This window comes from Lipomyces chichibuensis (assembly GCF_038497645.1).
Source record: "Lipomyces chichibuensis strain CBS 12929 unplaced genomic scaffold V1513scaffold_2, whole genome shotgun sequence".
Classification (NCBI taxonomy): Eukaryota; Fungi; Ascomycota; class Lipomycetes; order Lipomycetales; family Lipomycetaceae; genus Lipomyces; species Lipomyces chichibuensis.
This window is the reverse complement of record NW_027117454.1, coordinates 744775-763876: the sequence shown is the minus strand read 5'-3', so window position 1 is coordinate 763876 and position 19102 is coordinate 744775. Positions and strand designations below refer to the sequence as shown.

The 19102-nt window shown below is 45.5% G+C and overlaps 10 protein-coding genes across 10 annotated transcripts; 4 read left to right on the top strand and 6 right to left on the bottom strand.

Moving 5' to 3' along the window:
• Positions 1–469: 469 nt before the first annotated feature.
• V1513DRAFT_372962 (uncharacterized protein) lies at positions 470–1846 on the bottom strand (the record flags this gene model as incomplete). The annotated part of the gene is made up of 4 exons (XM_066894803.1): positions 470–924; positions 980–1172; positions 1231–1635; positions 1685–1846. 4 exons carry the CDS (start codon positions 1844–1846, stop codon positions 470–472), a joined length of 1215 nt encoding a protein of 404 aa, XP_066756339.1.
• A 444-nt stretch (positions 1847–2290) lies between these two features.
• Positions 2291–2694, top strand: V1513DRAFT_422829 (uncharacterized protein; the record flags this gene model as incomplete). Its single annotated transcript, XM_066896001.1, has 2 exons — positions 2291–2293; positions 2347–2694. 2 exons carry the CDS (start codon positions 2291–2293, stop codon positions 2692–2694), a joined length of 351 nt encoding a protein of 116 aa, XP_066756338.1.
• Positions 2695–2840: 146 nt separating this feature from the next.
• On the bottom strand, positions 2841–3556 carry V1513DRAFT_372946 (peptidyl-tRNA hydrolase; the record flags this gene model as incomplete). The annotated part of the gene is made up of 3 exons (XM_066894801.1): positions 2841–3054; positions 3117–3469; positions 3515–3556. The coding sequence occupies 3 exons, from the start codon at positions 3554–3556 to the stop codon at positions 2841–2843; spliced, it is 609 nt and encodes a 202-aa protein (XP_066756337.1).
• A 709-nt stretch (positions 3557–4265) lies between these two features.
• Positions 4266–6574, top strand: V1513DRAFT_429236 (BRE1 E3 ubiquitin ligase-domain-containing protein; the record flags this gene model as incomplete). The annotated part of the gene is made up of 4 exons (XM_066896315.1): positions 4266–4406; positions 4469–4612; positions 4667–5125; positions 5186–6574. 4 exons carry the CDS (start codon positions 4266–4268, stop codon positions 6572–6574), a joined length of 2133 nt encoding a protein of 710 aa, XP_066756336.1.
• Positions 6575–7098: 524 nt separating this feature from the next.
• On the top strand, positions 7099–7632 carry V1513DRAFT_456395 (acyl-CoA N-acyltransferase; the record flags this gene model as incomplete). The annotated part of the gene is made up of 2 exons (XM_066899568.1): positions 7099–7246; positions 7301–7632. The coding sequence occupies 2 exons, from the start codon at positions 7099–7101 to the stop codon at positions 7630–7632; spliced, it is 480 nt and encodes a 159-aa protein (XP_066756335.1).
• A 49-nt stretch (positions 7633–7681) lies between these two features.
• Positions 7682–9369, bottom strand: V1513DRAFT_436825 (signal peptide peptidase-domain-containing protein). Its single transcript, XM_066896832.1, has one exon. The coding sequence runs from the start codon at positions 9316–9318 to the stop codon at positions 7855–7857; it is 1464 nt and encodes a 487-aa protein (XP_066756334.1). The 5' UTR covers positions 9319–9369; the 3' UTR covers positions 7682–7854.
• Positions 9370–9485: 116 nt separating this feature from the next.
• Positions 9486–10581, top strand: V1513DRAFT_113228 (uncharacterized protein). The gene is made up of 2 exons (XM_066894128.1): positions 9486–9665; positions 9722–10581. The coding sequence occupies exons 1-2, from the start codon at positions 9574–9576 to the stop codon at positions 10380–10382; spliced, it is 753 nt and encodes a 250-aa protein (XP_066756333.1). The 5' UTR covers positions 9486–9573; the 3' UTR covers positions 10383–10581.
• On the bottom strand, positions 10304–12770 carry V1513DRAFT_436822 (chromatin assembly factor 1 subunit A-domain-containing protein). Its single transcript, XM_066896831.1, has 5 exons — positions 12022–12770; positions 11097–11970; positions 10799–11042; positions 10462–10739; positions 10304–10401 (listed from the first exon to the last, which is right to left on the bottom strand). Exons 1-4 carry the CDS (start codon positions 12568–12570, stop codon positions 10586–10588), a joined length of 1821 nt encoding a protein of 606 aa, XP_066756332.1. The 5' UTR covers positions 12571–12770; the 3' UTR covers positions 10304–10401; positions 10462–10585.
• Positions 12771–12779: 9 nt separating this feature from the next.
• Positions 12780–15131, bottom strand: V1513DRAFT_113292 (uncharacterized protein). Its single transcript, XM_066894130.1, has 2 exons — positions 15090–15131; positions 12780–15034 (listed from the first exon to the last, which is right to left on the bottom strand). Exon 2 carries the CDS (start codon positions 14794–14796, stop codon positions 13051–13053), a length of 1746 nt encoding a protein of 581 aa, XP_066756331.1. The 5' UTR covers positions 14797–15034; positions 15090–15131; the 3' UTR covers positions 12780–13050.
• On the bottom strand, positions 15105–19044 carry V1513DRAFT_113257 (EXS family protein). The gene is made up of 5 exons (XM_066894129.1): positions 18768–19044; positions 18691–18709; positions 18594–18629; positions 17372–18538; positions 15105–17323 (listed from the first exon to the last, which is right to left on the bottom strand). Exons 1-5 carry the CDS (start codon positions 18779–18781, stop codon positions 15413–15415), a joined length of 3147 nt encoding a protein of 1048 aa, XP_066756330.1. The 5' UTR covers positions 18782–19044; the 3' UTR covers positions 15105–15412.
• Between the last annotated feature and the right edge of the window lie 58 nt (positions 19045–19102).

Here is a 19102-nt window from a genome sequence, read left to right as displayed (position 1 = left end):
AGTAAAGAAAAATCCAAGGATTCATGCTCAATTCGATATGTACCATACAAAATTCGTCAACATTTCTACGTCTGCCACTCGTATACTATACAATTAGGCTATCAAAATAATCGTCAGAATCTAGAAGTAAAAATGTGACATGACAAATTAACTATAGAACGCAGGGCATCTTTCACCACCCAATTGATAGCTGCTCGTTCTCTATAGGCGACCTTCTCTGCACTTTGGATATCACACGCTTAGTCACTCCTGCCGCCACTGCTGCGAAGCAAGCCATTCAACTCAAATTCCTCAGCTTCCCGTACCTGCCTATCCGCCTCGATGTCAAATGTGGTAGTTGCAACGAAACTGCCACTTGACCCATCATTCGCCACCTCGTATTTCACTCCTTCGAACGAGTTGCCTGACAATCGCTGCCACAAGGCAATCAATAGCAAGAAATCTGACATTCATTTAGCTTATTACGTTTTCATCTTCTAACTAGCACGGAGCTAGCAGTGTCTAACTTACACAAAAATACCAAGAATGCAACGGAGTAGATGAACAATGTGTAACTGGCGTGATCGATGTGGTTCTCATTGATGAGTTGTAACTGCTCCTCATTTGCAAACATGAATAAAAATCCAGAAGCTACCAATAGGAACGGCGAGAGATACTGGAAAGACTTGACGTCGCCATCAGTGTTGGCGTCGTGGAGCACGAATGAGACCTCAATAATACGACAAACACCGGCGCCCATGAGAGCGTAGCCAAACATCGCGTGTACCTTAGTAGAGAGTTCGAGATGCTGAGCGTGCACAGACATGGTCCATCCGGTGAGGAGGATAACGAGGGCGGGGATGTGATTACGTTGTGGGCGGCCATTCTTTCGCGACAAAAACAGCCCAAGCATGCCCGCGCACCACCAAATAATTCCCATACTGGCTAGAATTCCGAATTAGACAAACATACTTATCAGAACCGTCAACCTGAAACATACTGTGCTGGTAATCACCATGGCTCCACGGCTGACCCCAGCGGTGTTCGGTGAACGTGTTGACAATACCCCAGGCGGTAATTACGGCGCTATCATAGAATTCCTGGCTGCGGCCGCTTCGAGCAAGCCATGACTGACCGACCAACACCATGATTGCCAAGATGCATCCATAGGCTATAAACGCACTGCCCATTATCTATAAATACATACACGTTAGTCTGTATTGCGTCGATTACCAAAGTTGTGTAGCTTACCCCGTGAGCAAGACACTGGCCCAAGTGGTCACCGTGACAGAATCCTAAGGCCGTAATACCACCAAATCCCATCTGTATCCAGGCCGTAATGGGTATGATCTTGCCACACACGCCATGCATGATCACCATGATGTGTCGTATTCTGCCCAAGATGCCCCGCTCTAAATGGAGCTTCAGATACATGCCTAGAGCGATCTGCAAGAACATGAGACTCATTAGGAATGACGCAAATTTAGAGTGGATATTATCACCAGGAAACTGCCGACCCTTATGATGATGGCCGAGGAAGTAAGCAACGATTGCAATGGCAGCGCCAGCAGTTTGTAGGGGTACATGGAATCTGTTTTTGGTCATTCCTAGAATCATACCGACCGGGAATATAATACCGAACGCGAGCATCATCAGCTATTCTATCAGCGGAGACCTAACACATACAATATAAATGGCAACGTACAACAATGTGTATCCATAGTATCGAATCTATAGGTTCGACTGATATATATTCGCCTTCTGGTATGTCCTCTTCATCGTGCTCATGTGCCTTCACAAGTGCCGGCAAGCACGCTATGGCAAGCGCATGAAGTGCCGTGCTTACCAACGGACTTCGTGAGCGCATTCTTCTGTGTCGGTGGTTATGTTGATAAACTAATGGCGGAGGTTATGTGGAGAAAGAGCAGCAGGAAAGACCCAGCCTCTGGATGATGTAGACACAAATGGAGTGAGCGTGCACCTAAGTATAACGTAAAACGCAAGCTGAGTTAAGTTTTGTTGCCTATCGTCTCTGCATGAACTAGTCTATTTCAAGGCAAGCATTCAACATTCAAAATTTTAACTAGCCCGTACGCTTTACACATTAGTCAGGGCATCAGGTCTAATGACTGGTCACTGAACTACAAACTCTGACACCCAGTGCTCTATTTCCCTTTCGGCAAAAGCCGATCTCACCAACTTCGCAAATAAGTATTACGGCCCCCTACTACAGAAGTGCCAAACGACGGTGGATATACGGCATATGCTTGTGTAAGTAGCGGCAATGCAACTTCTGTGGTTTAGGGTTTTAATGGTACTACTATGGCGTAGCTATGTTCGGTGACGTAGTACTAGGAATAATTGCAGGCAACCTTCTGGCGTCGGGCGAAGAGTGGAGGCGGGGTCGATCGCGGTAACTTACGGGAGCAGCTAAATAAAGTGCTTGCTGAACGAGCTGAAGTCGACCGTGAGATTGCTATGACGGAAGATGTGACTGCGAGACACAAGTTGCGTGCCCAGCGAGATATGTTGAATGCGAAGAAAGCGGCTCTGGGGCAACGGCTGGATGAGGAACGGGATCGACATGCCGTGGTTGTGCGGACTAATGAAATTGAGCGGCGGAATATCCAGACGAGGATTTTGACCAATGCGGAACGGATGCGACTCCACGTAACTACTAACATACCAAATTGGAATCATGCTCTGTCCATATAGGACGTAAGATCATCAGTGTAGAATGAGTGCGATGCTACCACGATGCATTATATACGTTTGCCACATCAGCTTTGTAAATTGATACGTACGCCGAGTAGAGATAGTTTATGTCCAAGCCTTGACCCTTATCCAAGCTCTTATGCTGTCTATGTTCCTTTTTCAAGCTTTGCCAGTATCTGCCACAATTGAGGATATACCTGGTCCATAATAACGGTCATATCACTAGGTGGAATGTTTCTGAGAACATAATCTGCCACAACTTCGGGGCTCCTAGAGTCCGGACGGCCAATACCGATTCCACACTTTGTAAATTGATCAGGAGCAATATATGTCGCTATGCTTTTTAACCCGTTATGTCCTCTATCCGCATATGAGCGTTAGATCTCAGTTGAGAGTCACAACACTATTAACCTTTGACTCACTTGGATGATCCGCCGACTTTCATTTTCAGCTTTCCGACAGGTAAGCTCAATTCGTCATGAAGAATTACCAGTCGTGAACTTTGGCCGTACTTTTTCTGTGACCATTTCCATGCATTCACTATTGCCATACCGCTGACGTTCATATAGGTACACGGCTTGAACAAGGCAATTCGTTGACTTAGGAGATCTGTGTTAAGGCTTGAGATACCTTCGGTGAGGTCTCCATCTAAGGAAGGTGAGTGCACTCGTTCTAGCTGCCTATGGTGATCTGCTACGAGGAAGTCGAGAAGAATATGCCCAAGTGAATGCCGAGATTTGGCGTATTTATGGCCGGGGTTACCAAGTGAACATATCTAAAGCACTCAGTACGCAACCTCCAGAGATGCAAATAAACATACCAGTAAATTTCGATACGGCTGTCGAGATGCATACAACAACATAAGCAATTGCGTATTTGCAAAAAATAACCCAACTACGAAAAATGTGGTAATACAAAAGCGATGGATGAGCACAAAAGGATACTGAAAACGCCCGGGGGTCATAGTTTTTCTCCGCGACCATAAATTTAGGTTTAAATCACGTACGATTCCCGTGCTGACAAATGCTACTATTAGCGAACTTTGCAGCACCGCACGCAACTTCAGGAAATGGCATCGCAAGAATTGGAGATTTCGCCTCCAGCTGAATTTGCCCTCAATATTTCTGGCTTAACAGCGCGACCAGAATCGCATTTTATCAGCTTGGTCCCCTCCTTCTGCTTGTCCTCAGATTCCACATACATCATCGTTTTGGTCATTTAACTGGGGCTGGAGGTTTTAATTGATTGCAGGACAGGGTTAGTTATGACTTGGTTTCATGTGGTTGAACGACGACTAACTTGCTATCTCGTCTCAAGGAATTCCAGCTTCTCATCGGAACATCGGCACGTTGAATTGTTTACTGCAATTAGATTTGAGAAGGTGGAAGTAGTAATTAGTGGTATCAACGATAATTCACAATTGCCTTAGCCTGTTTCTTGCAAGTGTTTGGATGAAATTTTTTAAATTTAGCCATTCAACTACAAGAAATTCTACCAAATAAATCCAAGACTCTGTTTACTCAGTCGTCATCCTGGATTTAAGAGCACAAGAGAATATAAAGAATCATCCCATGGATGATCGAAAGCGGTCATTGTCGGTCAAAACTGAGCTGGAAGCCCCGCCGCTGAAGCGGCAGGCTACTGACATTGAGAGCGCCGGATCAAAATCAGCAAATGGATTTGAAGTTCCATTGTCACAGGACGATGTAGCTGTATGTGTTATTAGCTTCTAGTGATTTTGTGTGCAGGCTGGTGGTCTAACGTTCTTTGACAGTTATTCAAAAAGGAGGCCATTTTCAGACAAATGCAAATATATCGTCGAGAACGCGACTTACTACAGACTCGTGTAACCGAAATTGAACAACGGTCTGCTTATCACGATGATCATTTACGTGTTCTGGAGTTATGGTGGGATCAAGTATGTACCTTCGCGTCGGGAAAGTACAATTTGCGATTTACTAATAATTTCTAGCTTCTCAATGAAGTAAACATACTATCAGGGAAACCTGTAGGTTCTAGCAAAACTGACGAGTCACCGATTCCGAAATCCTTGCTGCTTGCCACCTCTGAAGAATATTCAATACATCTTGAACGAAAACGTGATTCAGTCTTACAATCTCTCACTCCTATATTCACAAGTCTACAGTCACTACCGTCAAACACCTCTACTGATAGCAAAATCTTGCAAGAGAGTCTGAGCGAGCTTTCTGCTCAAATCACACTATTAAAGACCGAAAACGAGAGACTAAGAGATGAACGAGAAGATATTTCGCGGCGACTAACCGACGCTACGTTCAAGTTCATGTCGGCGGAGAAAAAGCTGGATCGATTGAAGAGTTCCACTCTAGCCAAAATTGAAAGGACTGGTATGTCATCGCCGTCCGTGAAGAGAGAAGGATCTGCTGAAGAAAAGCCAGAGCATGAGAAAAAGGTATGCCCGCGTCGATACGATTTGAATTACATAACTCTGTCTTCTAACTTATCATTGCAGTCCGAAGAAGTAGACGAGAAGGTCATAGCTAGGATTCAAGAAGAGTCAGAAGCTGTTGTGAAAAAGCAAGCTGAGGAATTACGGCAACTCCAGGAGAAGGTCGTCAACCTGACGGATGAAATTAGCAAACTCAATATGAAGCTCACATCGATATCAGAGGCTGAAGTTCTCAATTCAGAACCGTATAAGACTCTTAAAGTTCGATTCGAAGCCTTGTCTACGCGCGCTAGTCACCTGGAAGTTCTTAACGATGTCATTAAACAAGAAAGCGAGAAGTTATCTAGCGAGCGTACAGAGTACCGGGAGCTTCTTACCGCTGAATATAAGGCTATGGCTGACGATCTTCAAAATCAGCTTAAGAAATCGGAGCAAGATCTGATTCGGATACGATCTGCTAGAGATGACCTATTACAAGATTTATCAATTCGCAAGTCCAAAGAAGAGCAGAAATTGATAGCAATGAAAGAACTTGAGGAGTTGGCAGAAACAAGATCGTCGCGGATCAAGACGCTAGAGATGGAGGTTGAAAGGCTAAAGTCACAACTAGAGACTACTAATGGTAATCCGACACCATCTCCAGATGATAGTCCAGTAGAATTGCTGAAGCGGATCGAAAAGCTCGAAAAGCAGAATCAGTTTTTATCAGCCGAGTTGCCAGGTCTTGAAACTGCGTTCAACGAAGCTCACGCGCAAAGTACTAGAAAGGTTACCGAAATTATGGAACGCGAGGAAAGAATGAGCCGACTCTTGGCAGAGAAGTCGAAAGCCGATCAGAAATACTTCTCGGCTATGCGTGCAAAGGAAGCGATAGCGTTGGAGAATCGAGCGCTTAAAGCACAGTCGCTTAAGAGCGGTGAAATTATCCAGCAGCTCCGCGATGCGGAACAATCAGTCTCACAGAAGGTGTCGACATTGGAAAAGCAATTGGCGGAGCTCGAGACGGTGCGACACGCATATCAGAAACAGTTGCAAGAAGTTCAGCGGAAATGCAGCGAACAAACAGTTAGTATCGACGGTTTCAAAGCTCAGATAGAAAAGCTTCAATCTGACTTGCAAGCCCGCAGTACAGCGATTTTGGGCGAGACAGATGCTCGACGGCAGGCTGAAGAGCAAGTCGAGAGACAGAAAGTTGAACTGGAGCGATGGAAGTCTGAATCTAGTACTTCAGCAGTGAATCATATCAATGGTGATCACAGTCAAATCGAAGCTCTCCGATCGATTGCGATTTGCTCAGTGTGTTCCAAGAACTGGAAGAATACCGCAATTAAAGTGTGCGGTCATTGTTTCTGTTTTGAATGCGCGAAAGACAGACTTAATGCCCGACTTCGAAAGTGTCCACTCTGCAACAAACAGTATTCGCACAACGATCTTATGACTATTCACTTGTAAATATCTTATCTTTTTTTTCTAGTCTCAGTGGCACGCATGCTTTCATGTATTGTTCTGAAGCCTATCTATCTTTGTTGGAACCAGGGAATAGATTTGCACTATGAACATGATTGCCTTTTGTATTGCAGATGAAGCGTGTGCCTGAGGGCATTTGTTATATTACTTTGAAAGTTGGTTTGATATTTTGTATGTACTCTTATTTGCGATGGGCTTCTTTGATAGCTATGGATATTCATGGGTGATCTATAGACTTTGTACACAAATTTTTGTGCTATGTATTAGTAGTTTTTCGATTGACTTCCTGTGTAATAGAGATTCACAACACGGATTCCGATTAGCCTGGCATGAACTGGGTTCCATACGTTCAGGTATTTGATGCGAGTAATAGTACCCTAACCTTATTATTTTCCATTGTAAAAGGACCTGCTCTTAGGAACGAAAGTTTCGTGTACAACAAATCTTTCGCAATTTAGTGCGTCTTATTTCTCGGTTGTCACGTTTCGGTCGCACATCATAGAAGAAAGATGGTTCCAAATATTAAAATTGCCTTGGATGACTTAACGGTCAACAACATCGGTGTGCTTAGGCGGATCAACAGTGTCGTTCTACCGACATCGTATTCGGATTCATGGTACAAAGATAGTTTAGTAGTTGGTGAATTAGCCAAGCTGGGTAGGTCGAACGATTTTTACGGCAAGTACAAACTGATGCTAATAACGACTGCAGCGTACTTCAATGATATACCAGTAGGCGCAATTCGATGCTCCCTGGAAACTCCGCCTAACCACAAGGATCAAACGCGAATTTACATAATGACACTCGCGGTGCTCTCACCATACCGTGGCTATGGTATCGGCCGCAGACTCGTCGATCATATACTGGAGCAGGCGAAAAAAATGTTTGTCAAAGAAGTATATTGCCACGTGTGGGTTGAGAACGAGGACGCATTGAACTGGTATCAACATATCGGGTTCGAGAAGGGCGATCTGGTCACTGGATATTACAAGAAGATGACCCCAGCTGGTGATGCATACATATTGAGGAAAAATCTTGAGTAGACTTGTACGAAAGAGATGGTTTTGGTTTAAGTTGGCGTAACTGCACAAATAGAGGTAAAAGTTAGGTATTAATATATCTCTGAGGATTCCAATTCACATTAGCGTTATATGCAGGACGTATACTAGTCTTCATAAAGACACAACAAGCAAATAATCAATACACGAATTATATACAAGAAACCCCTTTCACTTCAACATATCATACAGCTCGCCGAATGCAACTTACTTTGGATCAATGTCAACAACTTCTTTTTCAGAGGACTTCATTGCATCTCCAGAGTCAATCTTACTCGTGATTTCTTTGTCCTCCCTTTCGTTCTCTTCTCTTAGCTGTTCCTGTTTGTCCTTCTCAGTTTCCTCTTTATATCCCCACATGATCGACCATTCCTTTCTAAGAATGGCCGTCACCACCACTGCACCACCGATACCAGGACACAGGTATAATAATGCAGGTTGAGCAGTCTTAAATGCATGCATAATGACGATGGTCGTGACTAATGCAAAAGCGTACAACAACATGGCTATGTTGAAGAACGGTTTAGGAAACTTCCTGGCTGAAGCATACGCCAAATTTGGGTTCTTGCGATGGAAGTTCCATAGATCGAATCGAAGACATAGCGAAAGGAATATGGCTGGTACGATTATGTCGCCAAGTCCGAGCATGGCGTTTGATCCTCTAGGTGACGATGCAGTAGCAGGCCGTGGTGCAGTAAGTTTAATAGGCACTGTTAGAGATGTCGCCACGGTAACCATCACATCTGTACCGAAAACAAAGAATATGTCATATACAAAGAGTCCAGAGAGCATAATATAGCCGGTCTTAAATGAATCAATCATCAAAATCTGGATACTGCTGAACGCAAAGCTGGCACCAAGAATATTCCCTAGCAGCCAGTTCTGAGTGTACCAATTACCGACAACTACTGCCAAACCAACCGGTAATCCAAGAATATCTGCTGAAGATATGTACCATTTCGCCACTTCTTCGGGGACCGGGGGAAGTTTGCTCAGCTGCGACGAGATTTTGTACTGATTTATGAAAAACGAAGGAGTCAGCATTTGTCGTAGCGTCGGCGTCTTCACCAGCTGATTCATTAGTTTTTCACGTTCGGTTGACACGTCACCAGATGAATCTGTCGTAGCCAAAGAATCAATACTCTCAATACTCTTCTGTTCACCATCCACTCTTCGTTTGGCCATTGCCAGTTCATTCCAAGGAGGATTCTCCACAACAGTGATCCTCCACCTTGTCAACGATGTACCGGTCCGCTTGGCAATGGCCTTAAATGCGAACCCAAACGACTTAGCAACGGCAAACACCCCAAAAACGGCAAAGTATACGTTAAAAAATATTTCAATGTATTTCGCACTAACCCTCTTAATCAAGAAGTACATTCCCACTAACATGACGCCGCCCATTACTGGCATGAGATAAGCGTCCTCCTCCATGAGCTTTTCGCGTGATGATGGCGGAGAAAGATCTGCCGGATCAAATTTAGGGTCATTTGGATCAGCAGGGAGAGCTGTATCGGGTCGATGTAGCGTTGCGTGCGAACCGCAGTAGATCACGACAACCGCCGAGACGAGTAGTACTGAGTACGTTAATAGGACAGGATCGACATGATGCTGCTCGAGGAACTCCAATATCGAGTTACTTGGAATCGATAACGGCAAATGTTGGGACATGGTTGACAATGTTACTCAGTAGTGACGCGCACAAGGATGATGTCCACAGTGGAATTGCGGTTCAGTTCGACGGGCCTGTTCACACTTCTTCCGTCGAATGTCGAATGTCAACAACAATTAAGTGTTTGGTACGCTCCCCTGAAAATAAACCCTTGCCCAGGGATATATCTAGTTAGAACAATTTTGCAACTGTATTCCTTTCGAAACTTGGTGATGAACTAGCTTACTTCACTTTATAGCAATGCACTCAGTACAATGACTCCCATTCTGCCAACTCCGGCCGATTTCCCCAGCGGCGCTGTCGTTTCCATAACTCCACCTCCTGCAGGAACAGATCTTACACATGCGTATGTGCATCAAGCAAACTCACACTGAGTGTCTAGACTCATAACAGCGTATGTAGAATCCTATTGCTACACGGGATTGGAGATACGATAAGCCCATTCAGTACCTTGGCATCTCGATTGAATCTTCCCAGAGCAGCGATTATTGCCCTGCAGGCCCCAATGCCAATGCCTTTCGATATCGGTGGTTTTCAATGGTGTGATGATATTGTGTTTTCCAAAGACCCGACAAATGCATCTGGATCTTCAGATGACGACGAATTTCTTAGTCCAGACGGACAATTTTCCAGGAACAGGATGTTTCTTGGGGATATTATTCAGCAAGTTTTGGAGAAGAAATGTGGCTTCACAGCTTCTAAAAATGTGATACTGTGGGGATACGGGCAAGGTGGCATGGCCGCGCTGGATATCGCCACTTGCAGGATGAATCTATGCGCAATCGTTTCAGTCGGAGGATGGATACCTAGCTGTATCCGAGCGCGGGATATTATCGACTTGCCGAGAAGCACTAGTGTTTTAATATGCGGAGGCGACACAAAGTCAAATATTACAGACGAGAGGGTCAAGTACGCAGAGGAGTTATTTCAAGAATGTCGCCGAATCAAATTTCCTATGAAAGGCGACCTCATGCCCCGCAATAAGGACGAGATGTCACCGATATTGAGATTTCTGCTACGAATATTGGTGCGCGAAGAACTACAGAAGCAAGGATATACTTAATGCATATCTGGAAAGGTACCTAGGTACAAACGGAGGTTAGATCGAAGCTATGAACGGCTCAAAACCATCGGGCACCCACAAGTCTATTTTCATTCACTTAACAAAATCCAGTCGTCTGTATGCATATCTTAAATGTGCCGAGAGTGAAAAAGTTAAAGAATTCGATCAGGTTTAGGTGAAATCCGCTGTCCGGACGCGTTGACCTATTTTACTCCACTGGTCCTGGCGTTTTGACCAATGTACAGATTCCATACATCGGAATCTATGATCCACCGTTTATCGGCCTCTCTGTCGCCAACCCTCTTCGCCACTTCCTTGACAGTCAATCGAATATTTTCTTTAGAAATTGTTTTGAACCTGGACTCGTTAGATCAACAATCGATGGCCTTACGCATAATTAGATAGAAACCACATACTCTTTCTTCAAAGTCTCAATGAGCATCAGCTGGGTCATGTCGCTCCCTTGAATTTTCAGAAGTATCTCTTTCAAGTCATTTTCAGAGATTCGCATCGTAAGCGGCCGAGATGAAGTTGACGCAACATTGTTCGTATTTGAAGGCTGGGATGGCGTCTTGCTTGTTTCGACGCGCGAATCAGAGATTGAGGCATTGGTGTCTTGAGAGTAGTCTTTGAAAGGGTCAATCGGGAGAGTAATAGTGGCTACAAGCTCGTCAGAGGCCAACACGATAAAGAACACCCAAATGAGACACTCACGCTGTATTGTCGCAATCTGCAGTCCAGTACCATCAAATTCCGGATTGATGCCGGTGCTCAAATCAGTCCAGCAGATACCTTTGGCTACTGGAATCAATGGAGCTAAAATCCTTCTCCTAGGCTTATCCTCTTCCTCTGCAACCAAGAAGTTCTTCATCTCATCATCAATGAAGTCGCCCGCTGCACTCTCCCCGTCATCTTCACTGTCATTCGATATTGCTTCCAAGTCCTCGCCTATCTCACCATCTTCCTCAACCCACTCTGCCTCTGAATCGTAGTCGTAGTTTATGCGAACGTCACGGAAGAAAGGATTGTTTCGTTGAATTCGTCGAGTCTTTGTAAATGTACCATTGTATGGAGGTCTAAGGTCTTCACAAAATCGTAGAAACTTCCGGGGAAGGGACTGAAGGGCTGCGCGTAGAAGCGTTTCCGACGTGCCGTATTCTAGACTGGTATTACCCTTTGGGATTTCACTGTGTGCATTGTTGAATAAGGTGATCACATCTTTGGCAGTCTGAGCAACAGCCCTTCCTCTTTTACGTAGCTTTAAAGGATGCAAACCCATGATTTCCGCGAAATTTTGTGAAGAAGCAGCTGGCTCTGGGATCACTATGGAGTCTACAGCAGATTGAGATGAGACGAGCCGTGCAATTAACCGATCGACACTTCGACGGGCAGCATCGAGCGCTGGACCATCGCGAGTGAAAGCATTCGCAGGGTAGAGAGTGGTGTTGGCTCTAACGTGAAAAGGCAGAAAAACTTCCTCGTAATCAGACTTCTTGGCGACATCTGATTCTTTCATTTCGGACGCCGCGAGTGACTTTGGTGCAGCTGTCGGCTTCTTGTTAAAATAGTTTCCTAACCGCAATTGTTGCTGGCAAAAGTTAGCAATCCGTTTAATAATTATAATGTCCATTGTACAAACCCTGTCTTTTTGTTTAAGTGCTTCCTCTTTCTTCCGTTTTTCCTCCTCCTTTGCCCGTTTCTCTTCTTCCTTTGCACGCTTTTTCACTTCCCGCTCAGTATCCTTAGCCGCTTTTTCGGCTTTCCTTTTTTCGGAGTTTTCGATTTTCCTCTTCCTATTTTCCTCTCGTTCAGCTTTCTCCTCTTCTGTAAGTTTGATTCTCTTGCGCTTGTTGGCCGATTCATTGTCCTGCTCAGGAGCAATGTCCTTCGATCCCGAAGCAATGTCCTTCGATCCCGAAGCAATGTCCTTCGATCCCGAAGCAGTCGGTGTACTATCTGGAAATGGCGTAGCGCCAATTGGCGACGACTCAATATGAATAATCTTCACATTTTCAGACGCTGCCATAGAGATACTGGATGCAGTTGCTGGGGTAGATCGTGCGGATATCGAGCTTGCTTGCAATAAATTTGCGGTACATGTATTGCCTGACACATTAACAGCTTCGAAATTCCCAACTGACACGCGAGCACTCGATGGTAGCTGTGAAGGTTCTGGCAGGGTTTCCATGAATAATTAAAATAGCACTCATTACGAATATATCGTAATGTCGAATTGAAGGTGCTGGTTATTGTAAAGCGTTCTTAAGAATCGAGACGCGTTGAAGTGTAGACGAAACTCTTGAAGCGGCGAAGTCGCGGACGCGTTACGCTAGAAATTTATACCCTAAACCTATAAACGCGTGTACTCTCGATTCGTCGCGTCATGCCTCTCCAGTCTGCTAGTCGTACCGTATAGGGAGAGACTAATATCAATATTATTTACGAACGGACGATCAGAGTAGAGCACAATACCTAGATTCAAAATTGCTTACAACTTTCACGTGCAATACATGCTGGATAATAAAAAATTCGGCATCAATCTCAGAGCAATAATATATAACAAGCAATTTTCAAACGACCTGTAATAATCATGACAGTTAACTCCTTCCTCTAATCAGTCCCTATTTACAATATGCTTCAGATTCAATCCATGCAAGACAATATGCTCTCAATCCTCGTCACTACCACTATAATCTGGGTTGACAATGTAGAGAGTTCTTCTAGGCGCTATAGCCTGCTCGTCCAGACTTCCAACACTCAGCCTTCGCGCCAACTCATCTTCAGGCGAGATTGCAGTCGTGGATGATTCGAAACTGTTTCGAGTATAACTGGTTGCACTAGCGTCTGAACTCATAGACGTCTGTAGCGAAGCCTGTGGAGCCGCGGTCTCCTGACTCGACGTCACCCATCGGCCACTATCAGCAACAGGGGGGGAATCATCTTTGCCTGTCGCTGACTTTCCGAAATTCAGTTCCCGTGCAGGTACATTCACTGTTGGCGCCTCCGTAACGAGATAATCTGTTACCGACGTATCTTCAACATCCTTGTCCTCCGGCTTCTCCGTTCTGGTTTCAATTTCATCATCCAGTGAAATACCTGACGATTGACTGGCTAATTTCGTAGATGTGGTATCACCCACAGCTCTCGCATCACTAAGCTCAAGCGTCATATCCAGCTTCGGATGATAATACGCATAGGCGTGGGTGTATGTCGAATATTCATCTTCGCGCGGCTTCTTGCCCCTTTCCTTCTCTTTGTGATGATGACCTTGTCTCTGCTTATTTAAGAGATCGCGTTGCATCCTGTCTGACCATACTGTGGCTCTTTGTCGACGTAGATACTTGACATAGTCCGCCCTCTTACTGACTACCAATGGATTATTCGGGGCAGGTGCAACAGCAGGCATGCTAATTGTAGAAGAATTTGGTAGTTGTGACGCCGTAGATGATATAGTTCGTTCCGAAAACTGGCTGTGATGGCTCAGCGGACGTTGTGTCGAAGAACACAAGTCCGTCATAGCGCTGCCCTTTGAAAATTTGAGTGATGCCGAGGACGTACCAGACTTTGCAGACACAGACACTACCGAAGAAACCGAGTTACTTGACACTGTAGACGCGGTGCTCGCTCTTTGATGTGGATGTGTCTGAAATGCTGCTCCCCGTATTTGAAGCGGCTGTATGGGGCTTTCCTGGATTGACAATGATCGACTTGATCCAGTTGAGGCAGTCGATGACCGCGATATAGACTTTGTCGAACGGGATTCAGTATTCGTCGCTGCTAAAACCCCAGGAGGCGGACGTAATGACGGAGAGCTAACTCGCATCGCGGCACCGCTGTGGGTTACTAGTTTACCATCCCTGTTCTCCTGGGATTGCCGATGAAGAATCTGTGATTGTATGACATTCTCGGTGGACGTCGTCCGCGGAATCGTATCCACATAGCGGTGAGTAACCGTCGTTTGAGGTCCATGCTGAGAAGTGTAAGGCGCCTGTGCCGGACTCGGGCTTGCGTTGTTGACGTACTGAGATGTCGACTGTATTTGCGATTGTCCTTGTGCACTATGCCCTGGGATTGGTCCAGGTGATGTAACGTTCGAAGCACTGAAATTTTGTGTATGCCGAATCGGAGAAGGGGGACCACCACCTGGAAACCTTCCACTGGTGAGAGTAGAAAGAGTGTTCACGTCCACGGTAGACGGAAGGGGTTTCCTCTTGGGGTGCATACGCGGCAAGGGTGGTCCTGGCGATCCCGTGGTGTAGATACTCGGCATCGTCGGCGGAGTGGGTAAATTGGGTCTTCCAAGAGTCGATGAGGCTATTACTGATAGATGGCTCCCATTTGAGCCTCCGTTCGGCAGCGTAGCGGTCGGTGATATTGACACCGGAGTGACCGAGACAGGGGAGCGAGGCGCCATTTCAGGAACTTTACCCGACCTCTAATTTGGGGACACTCAGTGTGATGTGCAAGTTCGTGTGGTATGTTCCTCACTGGACAAATTGAGAGTATTGCAAGAGCGGGAGATGATGCAATAATAGTTGCAAAGTTGCAAGGGCGGTGAGATGTCCTGTATGCGGTGATAACAACGGACGCTGCGTGTTTGGGAATTCAGGCGAAAGACGGGATTGGCATACATCACAAGCGTTCATTTAGCTCTATTGTGACGCACGTATTAAATATGAAGTAGTGGGGAACAATAGAATGGCATACAAATTGTCACCAGTTATACGACGTAATTTCTCAATACTTGCCTTAGGGAAACTATATTTACCGTCACTTTCGTTACGGAATTTAAGATGACGTTAATATGCAGCTGCTTCCTATTGGGGCTGTGCTGTCCCTGTGACAGAACTATATAGCGCAGGCTGACCACGGCACAGCCGCGAACCACTTTCGGGTTAGGGTAGTCTGATTCGTTCTGTTCGTCCATCATGAAAAATATCCACATGTCCGAATTCATTTTGTCTATAAGTCTACACTTAATAACCATACCACAATGAGCCTACACCGACAATACACCGACTATTAGTCACTCATGGTCTCTCATGACGGGTTAAATTACCATCTCGGACCTGACTATGAACAGCCGGAATTTCGTCCCCAACGCTATCAAGGTCTTCGTCGCTGCTCACTGATCCATGGTCGCCCAGATCGTCGTCATCATCGACCATTATATCATCGTCATCGTCGGCATCGTCGTCATCAGTGAAATCACCCGGACGAATAATGGAGCCACGGCTGCAATGATCAGAGCTAGATCGCTTCGGCTTTCTTCGTTCGAAATCTTGTGCGTGAGCATCTCTGATGCTACTGCTGATAGCATTCGCCACCATCCGTGGTGTCATAACAGCGGTGGACCTCCGCCGTCGAATTCCGACCGCCGGACTTGGCTGAGGCGTTTGAGGTGGTGGGTGGTCCACGCCAGTCCGTGCACCAGTCGATCGGCCCTCCTCGGCAGCCATTAGCGGTGTGTGGGTATCAATCTCATTAAGCTCTAGGTCAAATTCGTCGAGAGCGTATGGTAGGGGCATATCTCTGGAAGCGATAAAGCGGCCAACATTCGTGCAATGCTCGTTCTCCATACGGAAGAAAATCCAAACGAATCGCCTAATAACTTCGACCAAGGCGATGAGAAACGACAAAGCCGCTGACTGCTGAACTTGTACCGGGAAAATAACGTAAAAGATCCAATTGAGACGTAGCAATGGATCAACGACCATTGCAAGATAATAATACCAAGGATTTCTGAAACCTAGCTCGTCTCGTAAAAGTGCGAACTTTGAATTCGGTTGGAATAATGACCAATCCATAAACAGATCCCAAAATGTCGAATAAATTGTGTTGATAGTCGCGAAGAGAAGGTAGACATCTCGATTCGTATCCACATGATCAATACGCCAGATACTAAGCATAACCGCTGTGGCAACGGTAAACAAGTATTTTCCTGCATTGGCTAGATGCGGAAACCAATTTCGGGTATCGAAATAACGACGCCAGCATTGGAAGAAACGCCATATTGGCGGTAGGGCGTTCAAAAATCCCATTAGCCTTGAGTGTGACGACCCACAGTTCGAGGCTACCATCCAGTCCCGAGCATACAGGCAAAAAAATAGCTCAGCATTACTCAGTGAGTAAGTTAAGCTGCAAAATATGTCACCCAAGAAAAAATCTCGGAATTCAACTGGATACAGACCTGACAACATGAGACGCCACAAAGCAATGACCAGCCATTCTCGTGACCTCCAGTGGAATATCGGAAGTGGTAAAAAGAGCACCAGTACACCGCCACCAACAAAAATTAATGGATACCATTGAGCTGGTAGATGATTCGGCCAAAAATCGCAAAAGCAAAGATACATACATATCGCTAGCCAAAAGAAAAGGAATGAGGGGAACTCTAGAAACTGCCTAAATTGTAGGAAATGTTTCTGATCCCATTCAAAAATAAACGGATAGTTGATCTTATATCGAGACCAAGCCATACAGTTGAGAGAAAATAGCAAGCCAAAAAGAACCATCAAGAAACCACCACCGAAAATTTGGTACATATAAATCACATTTGGCAATTCGCCTTGAAAACTTTTTTCGATGCCGGTAACAAGAGACTGGATAAACAACGGTAAACCCAATCCCAGCCAGATGCCACTGAGGAACGTTGATGAATAATGGCTGGCCGGTTGCTCCCGAGTTCTCAGCTTTTCGATCGCATGCTTTCTGTTCCCTCGCTCGAAATATCGGCTATAAATATCTTCAACCTGATTCATGAGATTATCAACAACATTGCTTTGTCCAAAATAACTTGTGTTAACTTTATCCATGTACCAAGGCGAGATGCAAGAGCCTGTCGTCTTGTCGAACTTTTTCGTGATCTTTTGCAGTCCCGTCCGGTTCAGTAAATGATAAGATTTGAGTAATTCAAGTCCTCTGTAGTACTCCATGACTGCCTGCACGACAGTTAATCGTAATCTACTCACCTAGAGTGCATTACTTACATGCTTCAATTTCTTCCTAGCCACGTTGTAAGGAACGCTCATAGCGGCTGCACGCCGAATATAGTCACTATGGGCATCGGGTTCTGGCTGTGTCTGTTTCGAAACGAAGGGCAAATGGTGCAGATCAAGTTTCTTACGGAACGACACCCATTGCCGTGTTATTTGATCTGCCACAGTTGTAGGTTTCTTCTTTCCGTTGCTCTTGACGCTGTCTCCATTCGCGCTTTCCTCTCGCATCAATCGGTCCCGTTCCTGCATTTTCTGGTCTCGCAAAATATGTAACTGATCCTTAATTTTCTCAAAACGGACCACGGCTTCCTCCTCCTTCTCGCGATAAAAAGTCTGAATTTTTGCGAATTCTGCATCTAACCAAGCAATGAAGTCTCGATAATCAGACTCCGCACTCATTCGCCTTCGAGTCTCTTCCAACGACGTTCGAACTGCATCCGCAGTACTAGATCGACGAGTGACAGAAGGACGGTGCGTACCTGCATGTTCGGGAAGCGTCGATGATTTCTTTAGAATCGACCTCTCAGATCGAGGTGCCGAAGCAGTAGGACTTTCCCTGAACGACACATTCGTAGCTTGTCGGGTCAATGGATTTCGTGCTGAACTTTGCATAGCTGAACGCGCTTGGTTACTAATTGAGCCGGGAACAGTGTCTTGAGGAGATAACTTAGAGGGCCCGAGATCTGTATTGGCATCTGCTGGGAAAGTGACAGTCCGACATAAAGCTGATGTATCCTCGATGGACTGTGATGACGACGATTGTTGATCTTCCGTCTCAGCTAGAGCCGGCGGTGGAAGCTGGAACAGCGGGCCGACACTGGGGGGTGTAGCAATGATACTGCCGTAGACCTCCAAATTTGGGATCCCATAATTTATGGACTCCTTTCGTCGAGCAGGAATATCAATGGATCCAGAGGCATTAAGTAGCTGTTCGGGTGTAACTCTAGAAACATTTTCGATCTGAACATCTTGACCGGGAAGCTGCAATTCAACATCGCCTGCTGATTCCAAAGCAGATTCCTCCTTTCGATGCACTAATGTGCGCCTGAATGGGTTCGGTTGACCGCTGGTGGTACTCGTGGAACTTTTGGTCTGCAGGGGCACAAGTCCTTTAAAACCGCCCGCTTTCTTGAGCTTTTTCAGTCGCTTTTTACCGCCCTACATTTCCGTTAAGATGCAGCTCTACTATGTAATGCATGCAACAAACAATTACCTTATAGTCAAGGTACTGAATCCGCCATTCTGGGACCTACACGATATTTTCATAAGAACTCCTTCGCCGTGTAGATCATCTCCAATTCAAGACATACCAGATTATCATTAAGATACCTGACATAACAGTTAGATTTCGTCTGTCGAACTAAAATGGTGATCAGTCTCTACATACCGTGCGAATTTCATGGTGTAAGCCTATAGCAAGGCAACCGATCGTATTCGAGTTTTCGTCAAGTAGGCAATGACGTCGAAGTTCACTGCGACGGTTTTACCAGGTTAATGTGCGGCGCTCAGCGTATTTTGAAATTGCGGCCATATTCAGTCATATCCTCCCTGTGCTATCTTTTATCGCTGCACTAGACAAAGTTATGTTCTTTGTAGTGCTAGAGGAAGTGCGTCTGGTGGGCGGCATCTTCTATGACGCCCCCAATATCAGCAAATCGCGTCGCTATGTTAGAGCACGCACTACCGTGCCCTAGCCCACATGTTCCACCTGACTACGAGAAG